Below are 16366 nucleotides of genomic sequence, written 5' to 3'. Positions count from 1 at the left end.
GTGTTTTGTTCCCTCTTGTAAAGTGACAAAACCAGCCAGATGTTTGCAGTAAAAAACAAGAAATGAGCCTTTATTTGTGAAGGGTTTGACAATATTCATAGGCAGTGATCATGAATGGGTCAAATCCAGCAAAAAGACTAAAAAGGACAAACATGAGAAAGGCAATCAGATCAAACAGGTCAGATACATAAAAATGGCAAACAGGAAATGCTCAATAACTCTGAAATGAGCAGCAATACCTCACAACTAACCTATACTAAAGCTCGGGCTTATAAACTGAACTAGGCTGGTCACATGACACATAGAACAGGTGCAAAACATCAGTATGTTGGTAGTGAGCAGTAATTGGAGGATTGAGGAAGTTCACGTGATCTCCCATGGGATTCTGGGAAGTGGAGCTGGAGGGATGCAGGACACCTACTGTTTCTACTCTCTGATGAACATACAGTCTGCAGGCACAGTAATGTTACAGTAATCTACATAGAGCACAAAGTGTAAAAAATGCTGTACTACACTGATAAATGGACTTATTTAGGTGCTGAAAGCCAATGTTCTCTGCTTTCTTAAGCAAAACGAACAAGAATAGCATTAAGGTTTTGAGTTTAGTCTCATGTGAGATGCGCTGATCAGTGAGTGCATCCTAAAGGATTAGTAACCACTCTGATTTCCATCTTCCACCTCCATAGTCTTCCTTATGATGATGGAGATCGAAGACGAGTGGCTGCAGTGGAAGGATTTTCACCGTAAAGCTTTTCCCACAATTTAGCAGAACTTTTCTATAGTGACTGCTTCATTGATGATGTCTGACTGTCTCTTTTTGTTTAACTGGGGTTTAACGATGGCTGTCCAACGTCATGAGGGGAAAGAGGCTGAGGAGCTGAGTGAGCCAAAGAGAAATCTTCAGTAGAGAGAATAAACAAAAGAAACTTTCAGGATCTCACCATAATGCTGCCAAAGTCTGCTCTGAACAGTCGGTCACAGCTAGACGTTACGAGAGGGAAGATTTCTGGTGTTTTGATCATTTACTAATGTTGAGAATTGTTCAGGATTGATAACTGACCTTTGGAATTGAACTACTTATGTCTAGATTTTTTCTACTTTAAGGTAATTATAGATGACTGCATATGTTATCTTGGACAGTAACGTGTAATTTGGATTCTAAGATAGATTATTGATTTGGTACGGATCAGCCCCTCTGATCAAACTGACTTTTTCTTCATATATTTGGAAGCCACAGCTGGCACTGAATGCTCATATACATTATGTTGATGGAATGTCAACAATATGGCCGCAGGATGCTTCTTCTTGGTTTTGTGAATACAGTCTATAGTTACTAAAAAGTGTCTGATACTGCAGTTCAGAATGAATTTACTAATTGGGTGACTCTACAATTGGACTGCCATTTGTGTCCCTGTGAATGTAAATTCAGTAGTATGTATGCAAAGTAAAGATAAAGACATTGTAAACAGGTAAAGTTACTTTTACAGCAACATATGTGCATCTTTCAGATAAATAAGGAAAACAGTCCATCATAGCTACACTTTACCTTCATAACCTTATAATCATTGAAGTATTTCAAAAATCATTAATTCTCATTAATATGTGAAAAATACTGTTTCATGAGTCATTCATTATAGCTTTTGCTAATCCCTTAATATTCACTCAACCCTGTTACCTCTCACTCACATTCATCAGAAATGTCTCAAAATCACGTTTACCAGTAAGCAGCATCATTCAAACTTTCTTAAGATGATGTAAAGAAGTAAAGTTTTCACATGGATGAACAATATGAAGCACTAGAACTTATAGATAACAAGGTGGTGCTTTGAACTGCAGCTGTTCATCTTCTATATCTGTCACAGGAAATGAACTCGGAAATTCCTGGTGGATGAGATTGTCCCACTGGCAATCCAGGAGATGTCGTGGTTGAGGTCACATTTTTCCTAGTTATTTCATTCCACAAATACATCCTCACTGTGCCTCTGTTTTAGTGCTCCCTGCTCCCCAGCAACCTCCTTATTTCATGCTACTTTGGTCAGTAATCTCAGTATCAGTTTAATCTTATCTGGAAGTATCAGCATTTTGGCTTTGAGCTGGGGGAAAGCATCCTAATCATTTACCTGGCTTTTTACAGTCCCACGGCAAGCTGAGACAGTGTGGACCATATGGATTGGTCCTTGTTAGAAGGGTCTTGTGCCTTGTATATATTTTAATTAATGTATATAATGTACATATGGTACATATATGTAATAAGGCTGTGATTGTGATTTCTGCTGTGATTTCAGTTGAATCTGCATGACCTTCGAGCCCTCAGACAGCATTGCATGAGAAACCATCATGCTGCTGTGGTAAATATAACCACGCTGGCTCAGAAGGACTTGTCTGGAAAATAGTTGTCACTTAACAGAGTCTACATCAAGAAATGAAATTCAAAACTCCAATCCATATATCAGTTCAATGCAGAAACGCTGCCAAGTCCTCTGGGCCCAAACTCATCTCAGATGGTTCGAAAGACAGTTGTAGTTTTCATACACAAGTAGATTTCATAGTGCCCTGCCATGTGGTCACCACAGTCACTCCATATTCAGACAACAGCCTCAAAATAAAACAACATGGCACAAAACTCACGGTAACCGTCATAGAAGTGTCTATATGCAGTGGGATTTTCTCAATTTTTTCAAATTATTTTCTCAATTTTTCTTTAGTCCACCAGTGTTTAAGATTTTATATAATGTGAGGCCTTTCCACCTATTAAATGCTAGTTTTAGGCTGAAATGCCTTTAATCAAAATTAAGCTTTGCATTTTCTTGCTCGACAGATGCATTTAGAGAATCTTTAATGGGTTCTTTTGGATTATACACTGTAGGCGTGGATGTCGATGTTGTGCTTGTTGGAGGGGTTGGGCTTTCTTTCAATGTTTTTACAGGTCTGAAAGAAACTCTTATCAATTTGCCTGTGTGCTCATTGTGACAGATCAGGGCACTTCTTACAAGTTTTCTAAACTCCTCCGAGATATAATAGTACACAAACGGGTCCAGGCAGCTGTTCAGGCTGCCCAGACACAGAGCAAACATGTAGAAACCATAGACTTCATTCTGAAGCCCTGCACCCAGCAGAGAGTAATGCACCATCAGCATGATGTTACTGGGAGTGAAGCAGACCAGGAACATCACCAGCACAGCTATCATGAGGACTATAGCCTTCCTTTTTTTCTTATTGCTGCTGGCGTCTGACGTGGACCTGCTGAGGGAGTGAAAGGTCAGTGGGTATGACACAATACAGACCACACAGGGGACTACATATCCCACAGTGCCCATGGTCAGGAAATATCCAACAGGGAAGTGTGTATGGTTGGAGCGAGTGATGTCATGGCAGGTGGTTGTGTTGAGATTGTTGACTTTAACCGTCTGGTCATACAGGTATAGCGGTGCAGTGATGAGCCAGACTACAACCCACACACAAACACATATGCAGACTGTTACACGGCTATTTGGTTTCCGCGAAAGTGGACGCACTACTGTCCAGTAGCGCAGCACACTAATGCATGCTATGAAGATAGTGGAGCAGTACATATTCCCATAGAAAAACCCCACTACGACTTTACACAGTGGCTCCCCGAAGGTCCAGTCATTGCCGTTGAAGTGGTAGGTGATCTTCAGTGGGAGCCACACGATGAAGAGCAGGTCAGCCAGTGCTAGATTGACCATCAGGATGGATGTGGGATTCTTCTTCTTCGTTCTGAAGAGGAACACCCAGATGGCCATGGCGTTGCTGGGCAACCCCACAACAAAGATGATGATGTAAACAAGAGGGAGGAAGACTGTGGTCTGATGGCTCGTCAGAAGACTGACAGAATTGTTGGTCACCTTCACATCATTTTCAGTCTCGCTCTCTATTGGAAATCCAGCAAAAATAACTTCAGTGGAGCTGTCTGTAGTGAGAGAAAGAAAGTTTAGTTGAAGGCCATGTTTCTGTACAGGTTTTACAAATCTGTGACTATATTTGATGTACGATGGTAAAACGATACACTTCTAAATAGTTGAAGCTCTACACCAAATATAATTCCAGTGTAAGGGCTGACCGTTTGACCATTTACCACAACATGAAACATTTTAAACATAAAGCAAAATAAAGAAAGTTTCCATCATCTGAGTAGAGCACCTTTCACAGAGCAGAGGGAGTCTTAATGAAGTACATGGCCTTAAGTGTTTTGTGATACACACACTATGTAAGTCTCAAGGCTGTTTTAATTCTACTGTTCTTAAAAGATTAGAAAATCAAAAACCAAAACCTTAACGTTATGGAGTCCTGGAATTTAAATTACATTACTTAATAATAATAAATAATAGCAAATGAGATAATTACTGAATGACAAACATATGTTATAGACCTATATAGCCTGGGTGCTCAAATTTGCAGACTATGAGTGCATTTACATGCACTTAATAATCAGATTATAATCGGCTTTCTGCAATTTTATGATAATTCAAATGATCACATAAACCGCATACTCTGATCAGAGTAAGTCCTAGAAGTCTAACTAAGAATTCAGAAAATGAGTGCATTTACATGCACTTAATAATCTGATAACTGAAGAAAATTAGATTGTAAGACTAACAAAACCTGTTTTCTTTAAAAACATACGTTTACATGTAAACTCTATGTAACATAACAGTTTAAAAGAATGATTTAAGGCAACATCAGATGTACAGTTTTTTCCACATTAACAGCACTCAATCAGATTTGTCCACACTTTGCATATTTAGTTATAAACTGGTCTAATGAGTTAATCTTGAATTTTCCAACTGAAGATATATATTTTTCAGTAGAAAGAACAGAAACTCCAAATGTAATCCAGCGTCGAATGTGTACTCTAATGTACTGTGTGTGAAAGGGAGTCCGATTCTGCAGTCAGAATCTGATAAAACAGCTTTTGTCCACAATGCCTGTGTTCATCTGCACAGTGAACTGTTTGTAATTTGTATAGTTTTCAGCACGTTGAGAGAAGTTGTGTTTACAGAAAAGATTTCGGTGACCATTGACTTTCATTATTTGCTATCAACAGTAGCCTCATAGATTCTTTTCATGAAACATACAGAAACAAAATTTGGACTGCAAATGTGATCAACTAACTTTTCCATATCTTTCTGCAGTGAAGAGAAAGAGAAAGTAACTTACCGTCAGACATGTTGATGATCTGAATGGTAAGATAAATCCAACAACACTGAAATTTTCAAGATTAACTCCAAAGCTATGGATGTCTAAGAGTGAGTATTTGCTCTCTGCCTCTTTCAGTAAGGCTGAAAGCTGATATCTTCTCTTTGTCTTCAGTGATTGCGGGAAGCTGCCTGTGCAGTCTTTAATGAGTTTGTCATTGCCACACCTGTTTCCAGAGAAGAGAGCTTTCTGGTGATGTGGGTTGTTGCCTTCGATCTAATACGAGTAGGAGGAGTTAGAGAGGGAAAGGACAAAAAGAATAGATTTTACAGTAAATGGATAGTGAGCTATTATGTAATCTCACAAGAATCTCCTACAGATGACCATAGATAGTATATGACTGAAGTCAAGTTTGGCACTGGAACAAGAAAGGAACTCATCATCAACTGATTAGAAACGGCACTGATGGCAGATTTTCACCGCACTTTTCTTTGGTGACTGCTTCACTAATGATGTCTCTCATTTTATGTAACTGGAGTGGCCAGAGGGCCATGCTTCATGGGAGGGTGGCACAGGCCACCCTTTGGACTGAGCTGGTGAAGGAGAAATCTTTGGACAGTGAGAATAATCAGGAAAAACCTTCAACCAAAGTGTAAGATCAAGCTAACACTGATTAACTCCAACAAACCTAGTTTGGAAGACAAGAACTAGTATCGTCTCAGACCCCTGCAAGCCTGGCGAAGTGCAGCAAGTTGACGTGGCACCGATTCCACAAGGGGACGGAAGATGTCTGGGATGTTGAGTCGTGTCATCTGGACAGCCACCCACACCTCCATGGTATTTGTAGTGTGTGAATGGACCTCTCAACCACACCCCATAGATGCTTGATTGGGATCATGTTGGGTTAATGTAGGAACAGAATGTTCCTCAAACTAATGCTGGACAACTTCGGTCCGATGGTACGGTGCATTATCCTGCTGTAATATCCCATCATTGTTGGGATGTGTGAATCCATGAAGGGCTGCAAATGGTCATCAAGCAGTGAAACGTCAATGACTGGTTTAGGCAGGCCAGTGGACCCAGCCCATGCCATGAGAACACACCCGTATGGAACCACCACCAGTCTGCGCAGTGCCTTGTTGACAACTGAGTCAATGGTTTCATGGGGTCTGCGCCACACACAAACTCTACCATCAGCCTGAAACAATTGGTACCATGACTCATCGGACCACGCCGCATGTTGCCAGTCTTCTAGGGTCCACATAGCAACCTCTCAAGCCCAGGTGAGGCACTGTGTCCGGTGTTGTGGTGTTAACAGAAGCACTTGGGTGGGTCTTCTGCTCCCATATCCCATGGAAGCTAAAGAACGCTACACTGACCTGTGGGATATGCATGTGCATATCTATCTATCCATCCATCCATTCATCCATCCGTCCACTTATTCATCAGCCAGAACTACAAAGAAAATTCTAAAAATGTACATGTTGTGTTCGATTAGCCCAGTAGATGGCAATGTCTCCTAGCATTCACACCAATCTCAGACCCATATACAGTGCCTTCCACAAATATTGGCACACATTTACTGAAATAATGTGAAAAACAACATTTAATTGAATATTTTTAATTTTTACTTTACTACATCTATACCATACACTGCCCTACAGGAATGTTACACAGAGGGCAAAATATTACAGATTGTTATGAATATTTACTATAGGTTACTACATGACACTACACCAGTATTATAGACAGCTATAAGACAGCACTACAGGATTATTATACAGAGGAGAAAATATTATAGATTATAGAAACATTTTAAAGAATTACAGAACCTTATAGTTTCTTATAATATTACTACACCTGTTTTGTAAGTGAAGAAACATTCATGCTATGAACTCCAGAAGACTACAGCTCCTACATGCTTGTTATTGTATTAACAGCAACCTTTAGTGACAAGTTCCAGTGTGTTTCATATATATCAGATTCAGAGTATTATTTATAATATTATTTCACAAGATGATATACTGTTAAAATGTATGTGTGATTTGTTTGTAGTTGTTATTTTGCACATTGTAACTAATTATTTCATGTCCCCTGTTTCAGAGTGAGCGAGGGGCTAGCAAATAAAAGACGCCATTCGGAGATGCCTGTCCGTCTCCTTTTGTTTGCATCTTTCCTCTTAAATGGGGGGTTTGTCTGTGGAGCGTCGCAGCTTCTAGCTCAGGGGTCTCAACCCAAATGTTAGAAAGACTTTCAACAATGATCAAACCACCTTGAGAGCTACAAACTAAAAACATAAACAGACTAAAAACATAAACAAAAATGCAGACTTACTTTGCTCTGCTTTAAGCTTTAGCTCAGCTATAGACACTTTTCTTGCATCTCTGGCAGGAAACTGGTGAAGGAGAAGCGACTTAAGCTTCGTAACTTCTTAGTGTTTGTCAGTTTCTCCTTGCAGATTAAACGTATCAGGAAACCAGCTGGAGTGATTATAAACACTTATAAGTCTATCCGTCTCTAAATTATCGATGTTCATCTTAAATCTCTCTCTTTGCCGTTTTGTTTAGTTTTCTATAAATAAACTTTGACTTCACTTGACCCCATTAGAGCAGTTGAGGGATTGATTGACAGATATTAATGAAATAATTGTTTCCTCTGTTGTTTTATTTCCCTAAAATGGTGGCCACGATGCTACACTTTTCATTTAACAAGAAAATTGTGAAAAATTCGATAACTTTTGTACAAGCCTCTTTTTTGGTTAAATTCAGTAAACATACAGTAACAGTGCATGTATTCTCTATAGAGGATAACTTATATTTACTTAGAAAATCAACAACAACATGGAAATTGACCAAACTTTTGCAAAGAACTGTATATAGATACACATTTGTGCATTGATTTTATGGAAATATAACTTTTATTTGAATTTTATACCCAAATAAACACAATTTTGGCTAAAAAACAGTCGTTTTAGAATTTTTTTTTTTCTCTTACGTGTTTCATCAAATGTTGTGGACAATCTTTTCATAGAATCACATACAGTCAACACAGACTATGCTCTTAAAAATGCTTTTAACTCTTAATGCTTCTAGTTAGAACCATGAACACTCAAAGAAACACCTTTGCATGGTGAAATGTTTCTTCAGATTGATGGAGAATGTGCTGTGAATGGTTCTATATAACACTGAAAAGGGGGCTTCTATTATTACAAACTTGTCTTCACACCTGTAGAACCTGTGTTGGTGCTTAATAGAACCATTTTTAAAAAGGTTCCATGTAGAATCATATACAACACATTCTCTGTCAATCTGAAGAAACTTTTCACTCTGTTTTCATACAAACAGTCGTGAAATTGTGTTTGTGCTTCTGTATAAAACCACTGTTTTACTAAGGAATGCTTGAAAAACCTTTTTTTAGTTTTTAATCTAAAAAAAAACATCTATTGTATTCACTTAGACTTTCATAACAAAACATGGCTTATTTTTGCACCTGCTTGCTCAGCCTTCTTTGAGGTTATGACTTCATACATATAGGCGTGTATGCCAGACACCCACCCACGCAGGCTTTGAGGAACAACATGGAACAGGTCATGTGATAATGAGAAAGAGTCACCTCTGTGTTCTCTTACGTGCAAATATTCCAAAGCGCCGAGGCACGACAGACCATCAGCTCCGTGTGCTCTACACATTCAGGCGTGTAGTGGAACCTTCTCAGCCGAGTGGAGGTTAATCATGAAGCACACGTTACTCTGGCTTCACATTCTTATCTCACTACTCTGCGTTAATGTGTCCTTACAAGGTACGTTTCTCTCTTTACTCTATGTTCATTATTAGTGGAACAAAACTTGTGTTTGCAACAATGAACTTCTGCTTTTTTACCCATTTTAGTTCTCCACTGGATTTCTTAGCCATTGTTTTCAGACATGAAATACTATGAAGTACCTTGACGGCATTCTTTTTTAACTGTGCTGAGTTGACAGTGTAGTAAAATAGGCTCATTGTGCTTTATGCAATGTGCAAAGCCATAAATGTTGGTTTATCATGAACAAAATCAGGTGGGCTTGGGGGGATATGTCATTGAACAGGTGGTGGTTTCGGATGAAAGCTCTTTAGTTGGCAAGATATTTGTGTTTTAGTGCTTTACATATCAAACTGAGCTCAGAGAAGCCCTGTTCAGTCAAATCAGTGTGCTGTGAATGCCGTTATCGATTTTCAATGACTTGAATTTCAAGATTCCACTGAAAAAGGAGTGTCCTTGACTCTCTCTGACCTGGAACATTTGAGACATTCCACAGTGACTTCACATGGTTTCATAAACAAGTGGAAATGGTGTACATTGGATTGTAAAAACAAAAAAATGATTCAGTGTTTTAACTTTAAACAGTAAAAAAATTGAGTTCATTAGAACTAAAAAATGTCAAAAAACGTGAAATGTATAAATTACATTTATTGGCAATTAAATTGAACTTAAGACAACTAAACACAACAAACTTTTTAGGTAAAAACGTAGGTAGATCTGGTTGACTTAAAATGTTCATGAACATAGTATCATAATGTTACCAATAATCTGTTTTACCTTCTATCTAACTCATTCTCGGAAGTTTAGTGAGCTCAGCATTTTAGGTTAAACAGGTTTACTTACATTTCTAGTTATAATGTTGAATCATTTTGATATTTTTCTGAATTTGTCTGAGCAAACACATTGCATTCTGCTCTTCCTTGATGATTGGCATCCACACAACGCTACAAATTAAATGTGAAAAGAAGGGAAAAGTCCTGGAAGATCTGAATGTTTACATCATAAATAAATACACACAAAATATAAACACAACAGTCTTCAAAGTCACCGATATCACAACCAAATGAAGTCAGAACTGTAATCTGCTGTAATGTACTACACTGTGAATGGTTATAGCCAAAGTGTGAAATTCTTGGACCCCTCGAATGCCTGAAAATTAAAAGTCATGAAATTATTCTGTCTGTTAGGGAAAAATAGATACTCAAATACAAATTTAGGGAAAGGTTTGTTTACCCGCTTCACTCACAATCAGCTTTTGCCTTTTGTATTCTTAACTAACTAGAGCTGCAGCACTGCTCTGCCTCAGGGTGGTGCTGTAGCAATTTGGTTCACCCAGTTGGTCCTTCATATCCTAGCAACTGTAACTCTGCCCAGTATACCTCTGTAAAACTTTAAAAACATGCCGTCACATATTTGTAAACATGAAAACTCACCCAATTTCCCAAAATTTGGTGGAAAGAGTGAATTGTTGCTCACTTCTCAAACCAAAGACAAAAGAGAAGTTGTGTAAGATCTCAGTTAGTGTGTTGAAGAATTGTTAAACCAATCATTTTGCTGTCATTGAAGCATCAGCACCGCTAAGGCAAGTGAGTTAGCAGCCAACTAACATGGAACCCCATATTACAAGGGGATATTACACATATTGATCATAGCATAATTCAAGCTTATTTTTGAACAAACACATGTTTTATTCAAAGAGATTGAGTTTTTGTTAAACAATGCAAATTTCTAGCAAATATTACTAAGAAATATTAAAACTTTCGATCTTGAGCCTCAGTATGTACTACTATACCTAAGAATAAATAACTTGTAGAAAAATGGTCCTTTAAGGGTTCTTTAGTAATGGATATGGTTCTGTATAGAACCATTAAAGGGTTCATTGCATAATGAAATGGTTATTCAGATTAATGGAGAATGTGCTTTTTGAAAAGGGTTCTATATAGCACCAAAATGTCAAACTTGTAACAATTTCAAAAAGGCTCCATATAAAACCATATACAACAGATATCCATCAATCTGAAGAACTCTTTCATGATGCAAAGAACCCCTTGATCACTCAGAGGGTTCTTTGAGTGTTCATGGCTCTATAAAGAATAATTTCCTTCACTAAAGAACCCTTGAAGGACCATCTTTTTAAGATTGGACTGTTGTGGGCAAAAGTTGGTTCACAAATCAAGCCTCAGCTCTCAGTCAAAGCCCAGATGACCAAACTGAAGCTCTTACTTTGGATAAATTCTAAAAATAACCAGTTCATTGTAAAAGACGATTGCACTCAAAGTTGAAGTTAAAAGAGGAAGAGGTCAAGCAGCTACAAGGTTAATGGATACAATCAGAGGAAGCATGAACCAGCATTCAGAAGCTCCAAACAGAGGAAACACTATCAATATGGTCACCAGGAGGCCACTTGAGGGCACTAAATCACTGGTCTCCAACCCTCGTCCTGGAGAGCTGCCTTCCTGCTGAGTTTAGTTCTAACCTGTATCCTAAAAGCCAGCCCACCACTTACTTAATGCTAAACATCCAGCCAATCAGGGACTTGGGAGAGTTGATTAGCTGAACCAGGAACTGGGCAGGAAGGTAGAATCAGGACCAGGTTTGGGGACCACTGCACTAAATAAACAAATAAATAAATATAATCACGACAAATGGGCACTTGCTGCACCTGATAAACATTCAAATGAACCAGTCACAGTCTTTGAGAGTGATCCACTATGGCAAAAACACACAGTTTAATCATGTGACATTCCTAAAATGGCAAATATGAAAATTAAAATTTTTATTTTTTTTTGGATTTTTGTCTAGTCATATCTAACTCCACACAGTAGTTAGGACTACCCCAATCACACAATACCACCTGTGCTAGGAAGGCAAAGGTAGCACAAGCTTCTTCTGAGACCCATGGAGTACCACCGTATCTTTATGAACTGCCACTCACACAACGTCATTGGACAACCAAATGCGTTGGGAGGAAAGCACCAACCACCAGTTCTGTTATGTCAGCTAACTGACACCTGTGATGACTAGCATCACTCTGAGTGATGGGAGGGGGGGGCATCCTACCCAGCCAGAGAGCGAGTGCTCTCTTGGGCTCCGGGCCACGGATGGCTATAGCATCAACAGGGATCGGACTTGCTCTTCTGATGACAGGAACAATGCTTAGACTGTTATAATATACTTATACTTATAATATAAGATACTTCTAATATTACTTAGACAGTAATAAAGCAAATACAAGATGGTCAGTTTGGAGGCCTTTGATGGTTTTACATTAATCTGATTGTAAATTCTCTTTTGTTCATCGTTCTTCTCTCCAGATTCCAATGTACCCACTGATGTCAAAGGGTTCATTGGTGAGGAAACTGCAAAAGGCGTAAAGGTGTCCTCCACTGCCCTGAATGTTCTGAAGAGCAGCCTCACCACAGTCTTCCTCCCTATTGTGTACATCATTGTCTTCATTGTGGGGTTGCCCACCAATGCCATGGCCGTCTGGGTGTTCCTCTTCAGGACCAAGAAGAAGCATCCAGCGTCCATCCTAATGGCCAATCTAGCACTGGCTGACCTGCTCTTCATCGTGTGGCTCCCACTGAAGATCGCCTACCACTTCAACGGCAATGACTGGACCTTCGGGGAGCCACTGTGTAAAGTCCTAGTGGGGTTTTTCTATGGGAATATGTACTGCTCCACTATCTTCATAGCATGCATCAGTGTCCAGCGCTACTGGGCGATTGTCCACCCACTTTCTCAGCAAAAAAGGAACAATCGAGCAACAATCTGTGTCTCTGTTTGTGTGTGGATTGTAGTCTGGCTCATCACCATACCTCTCTACATGTATGACCAGACGGTTAAAGCCACCAATATTGGCATCCTCACCTGCCATGACATCACTCGCCCTAGCCAGTCTCGCATCCCTGTTGGATATTTCCTGACTATGGGCATTGTGGGCTATGTAGTTCCCTGTGCGGTCTGTATCGTGGCATATGTCCTGACCTTTCGCTCTCTCAGGAGCTCCATGACAGATGCAAACATCAGTAAAAAGAGGAAGAAGGCTGTTGTCCTCATCATCATTGTGCTGGTGATGTTCCTGGTCTGCTTCACTCCCAGTAACATCATGCTGATGGTGCATTACTCTCTACTGGCTGCCAAGATTCAGAACAATGGCTATGGTTTCTACATCATCACGCTGTGCTTGTCCAGCTTAAACAGCTGCCTGGACCCGTTTGTGTACTACTTTTATCTCAGAGGAGTTTAGAGATCATGTGAAGAACACACTCATGTGCCGTAGTGAACGTTCAGTCAAACGGATGAAGGTTTCTTTCAGTGCTCTGAAATTTTCAAAGAAGAGCAACACTGACTCCACCCACACTCAGAGCACCACCTACACCTCCGACTCCACCCACACTCAGAGCACCACCTACACCTCCGACTCCACCCACACTCAGAGCACCACCTACACCTCAGACTCCACCCACACTCGGAGCACCACCTACACCTCCGACTCCACCCACACTCAGGGCAGCACCTGCTAAATGTGTCACCAGCTACTACACACAGAGCCTCTAGAATGATTTATACAAGCAACCTATACTTCTCCACTACAAATGAATATGTAAAGTTTGTTTCCAGCACTTAGAGTTTATGAACAGGTCAGCCGAAAGCAGACTGAGTGCAAATGCTACACGCTGCCCCACAGGCCAAGGAGCTAGCTGTAGCAGTCGCTAAAAACCGTAGTAGGCAGGCCCATACACTGACATTTTTGGGGGTAGGAGCTCAAATGGGAACACAGGAAGGTGAATTAAACTTGATTAAATTTAAAATTACAATGTTGCTTCTACTCTTTAATAAGAAAGCAATGTAAACATCTTTCAGAAGTAACCAAATAATATGCTGAACTTTTATTTACTTATTTATTTTTTACCAAGCTAACATACATAACATACTTTTTTTTTTTCCAAACAACATACAGCCCAAACAGGAATGTAAACCTCTTTTACCAACAGGCAAGTCTTTAACATTTATAGTTATAGATATTATGGTATAAACACTTTACTATCTAACTGTTCTCAGTATCAGAGCTGCAACCAGTATGGAGTTCATATCCGGCCCTATAAGTCTAGTGTCACTAGGCCTTTAGGAGCCTTTCCCAAAGCAGCCTATAATGTTGTCAACACTGCCATAGTCAGGAATTGAATCCTAATTATCCACAAATTGGGCAACATCATTATCCACATCACCATCTAACTATATGTGATGTCTGAGAGTTCTTCAAACAAAGAACATCATACTGGTTCCAGTCCACTAATAAACAGAAATATAAAAATAAGCATCCAGTGTAATCTAAACATGAAGTTACATATTTGTATAATTTGGCATACTGTCACATCTGCTGTCGTTTATTTATTTCTCAAATGTGAATCTTATTTTGAACAATAAATTTAGATTTTTCTATTTGCATGGCAGAAATTTCTTTTACTCAAAAATGCAAAGTTTGGTTGTTGAGATTCCCTAATCTAATAATAATAATATAATAATAATACATCAATCTAAGTTGCTGATCCTTCTGAGTCACGAAGGGTCCTGGACCCTATCCCAGTGCTCATTGGGTGGAAGGCAGGAAACACCTTGGACAGGTTGGCAGTCCATTATAGGGCAGACACACAGATATAAACATTCACACTCACTCACACCTGGGGGGGCAATTTAGCATCTCCAAGGAGTCTGACTGTGGGAGGAAAACCATTCAGACACAGGGAGAACAGGGAGACTTCCACTAGTAAAATTTAAATTCTGGATATCAAGAATTGGATTTTTACTTGTAATAATTGAATTTCTACTAGTAAAAATTTAATTTCTACTAGTAAAAATAAAATTTTAACTTGTAAAAATTATATTTTTTTGATATCAAAAATAAAATTTTTACTAGTTAAAATTATATTTTTTATAACAAGAATAAAATTTTTAAAAGTGGAAATTAAATTTTCACTTGTAAAAAATATTTTAGCAAGTAAGAATTGCATTTTTACTAGTACAAATTGAATTATTACATGTTCTAATGTTAATTACCTTGATTTGCATGTGGATGTGAAGGCGGGGATGATTTGCATTGTGCTTTTCTTAAAGAGACAACGGCAAGTATCAAAAATATATATTATGTATTAAGTCATTAGGAAAAATAATGCTTGCCCTTTAGCTTGCAGTACATTCAAACATTTACATTAAAAAACATTTAAAATGTTATTGTCTTGCAAAACTTTCAAAGAATCTGCTCCTTTATCTACACTGACATGCACACAACACTTAATGGGAGCATGGTTGCCAGAAAGCTTTGTAAGTAATGTTACAGATTGCAAAATCAAGAGCTCTTCATAAACCAAGACTCAAAAATATAAGCTACTGTAAATGTATAGAAATATGTAAACATTTAAAAGCACACATCAAAGTAAATAATTCTGTTTACTCTAATCCATTGTCATTTTACTTTGAAAACCTTACAATTCTAAGCAGGCTGCAGACTTGGCAATCTTGGCTCTGTGGAGACACTCCCACTAGCAGTGACAATGGCCCATTATTGGATAGATTTAAACAGACACATTACTGGCTTATTTGAATAAATTTGAACTAGTAAAAATTCAATTCCTGAAATCTAAATTACTAATATCAAAAATGTAATTTTTACAGAACTTTTTCTAGTCAAAATTTAATTCTGGATATCAAAATTTTAATTCCTGATATTAGGAATTGTAAAAATTTAAATTTTTTACTAGTAAAAAAATAATTTTTGATATAAACAATTTAATTCTTGATATCAGGAATTGATTTTTTACTAGTACAAAATGAATTTTTGATATCAAGCATTCAATTTTTGTTATCAAGAATTCAATTTTTACTAGTAAAAATACCAACTATATGGCAAGCTGTTTTAGCTTTTAATCCTTTTTTTCTTGATATCAGGAATTAAATTTTTACTAGTAAGAATTGAATTTTTACTAGTACAAATTGAATTATTAAATGTTCTAATGTCAATTAGCTTGATTTGCATGTGGATGTGAAGGCGGAGATAATCTGGTTTGTGCTTTTCTTAAAGAGACAACAGCAAGTACCACATATATTGTACAATTTAGTTTTCGGGAAAAAATAGTAAAGCTTGTACTTAACAAATCTTGCGGCATATTTAAAAAAATACATTAAAAAAGCTTTAAAAATGTGAATGTTTCACAACACTTTAAATGAAAGTGCTCCTGTCTCCTCTGTGACGTGCACACAAGATGAGGCCATACTGCTTGATCGTAGACTACTGTTAAACTCTGGCATTGGTGGTCCTTGGGCAGATTATGAGGAGATTCAGGCTAATCGAAAGAAACTTCCAGCAAGGCAGCAAAGGAGGCCTGCACAATGTTGGCATTATTAATTCTCT

The 16366-nt window shown here is 38.3% G+C and overlaps 1 protein-coding gene and 1 pseudogene across 1 annotated transcript; one reads left to right on the top strand and one right to left on the bottom strand.

Annotated features, from left to right (window-relative positions):
• Window positions 1-1012: 1012 nt before the first annotated feature.
• LOC118820147 (proteinase-activated receptor 2-like) lies at window positions 1013-5420 on the bottom strand. Its single transcript, XM_036588299.1, has 2 exons — window positions 5179-5420; window positions 1013-3931 (listed from the first exon to the last, which is right to left on the bottom strand). The coding sequence occupies exons 1-2, from the start codon at window positions 5186-5188 to the stop codon at window positions 2781-2783; spliced, it is 1161 nt and encodes a 386-aa protein (XP_036444192.1). The 5' UTR covers window positions 5189-5420; the 3' UTR covers window positions 1013-2780.
• Window positions 5421-8735: 3315 nt separating this feature from the next.
• Window positions 8736-14623, top strand: LOC118820655 (annotated as a pseudogene).
• The last annotated feature ends 1743 nt before the right edge of the window (window positions 14624-16366 follow it).

The sequence above is a fragment of the Colossoma macropomum genome, unplaced genomic scaffold (genome assembly GCF_904425465.1).
Source record: "Colossoma macropomum unplaced genomic scaffold, Colossoma_macropomum, whole genome shotgun sequence".
Lineage (NCBI taxonomy): Eukaryota > Metazoa > Chordata > Actinopteri > Characiformes > Serrasalmidae > Colossoma > Colossoma macropomum.
The sequence above is the reverse complement of the archived record's forward strand: the minus strand, read 5'-3'. Positions and strand labels throughout refer to the sequence as shown.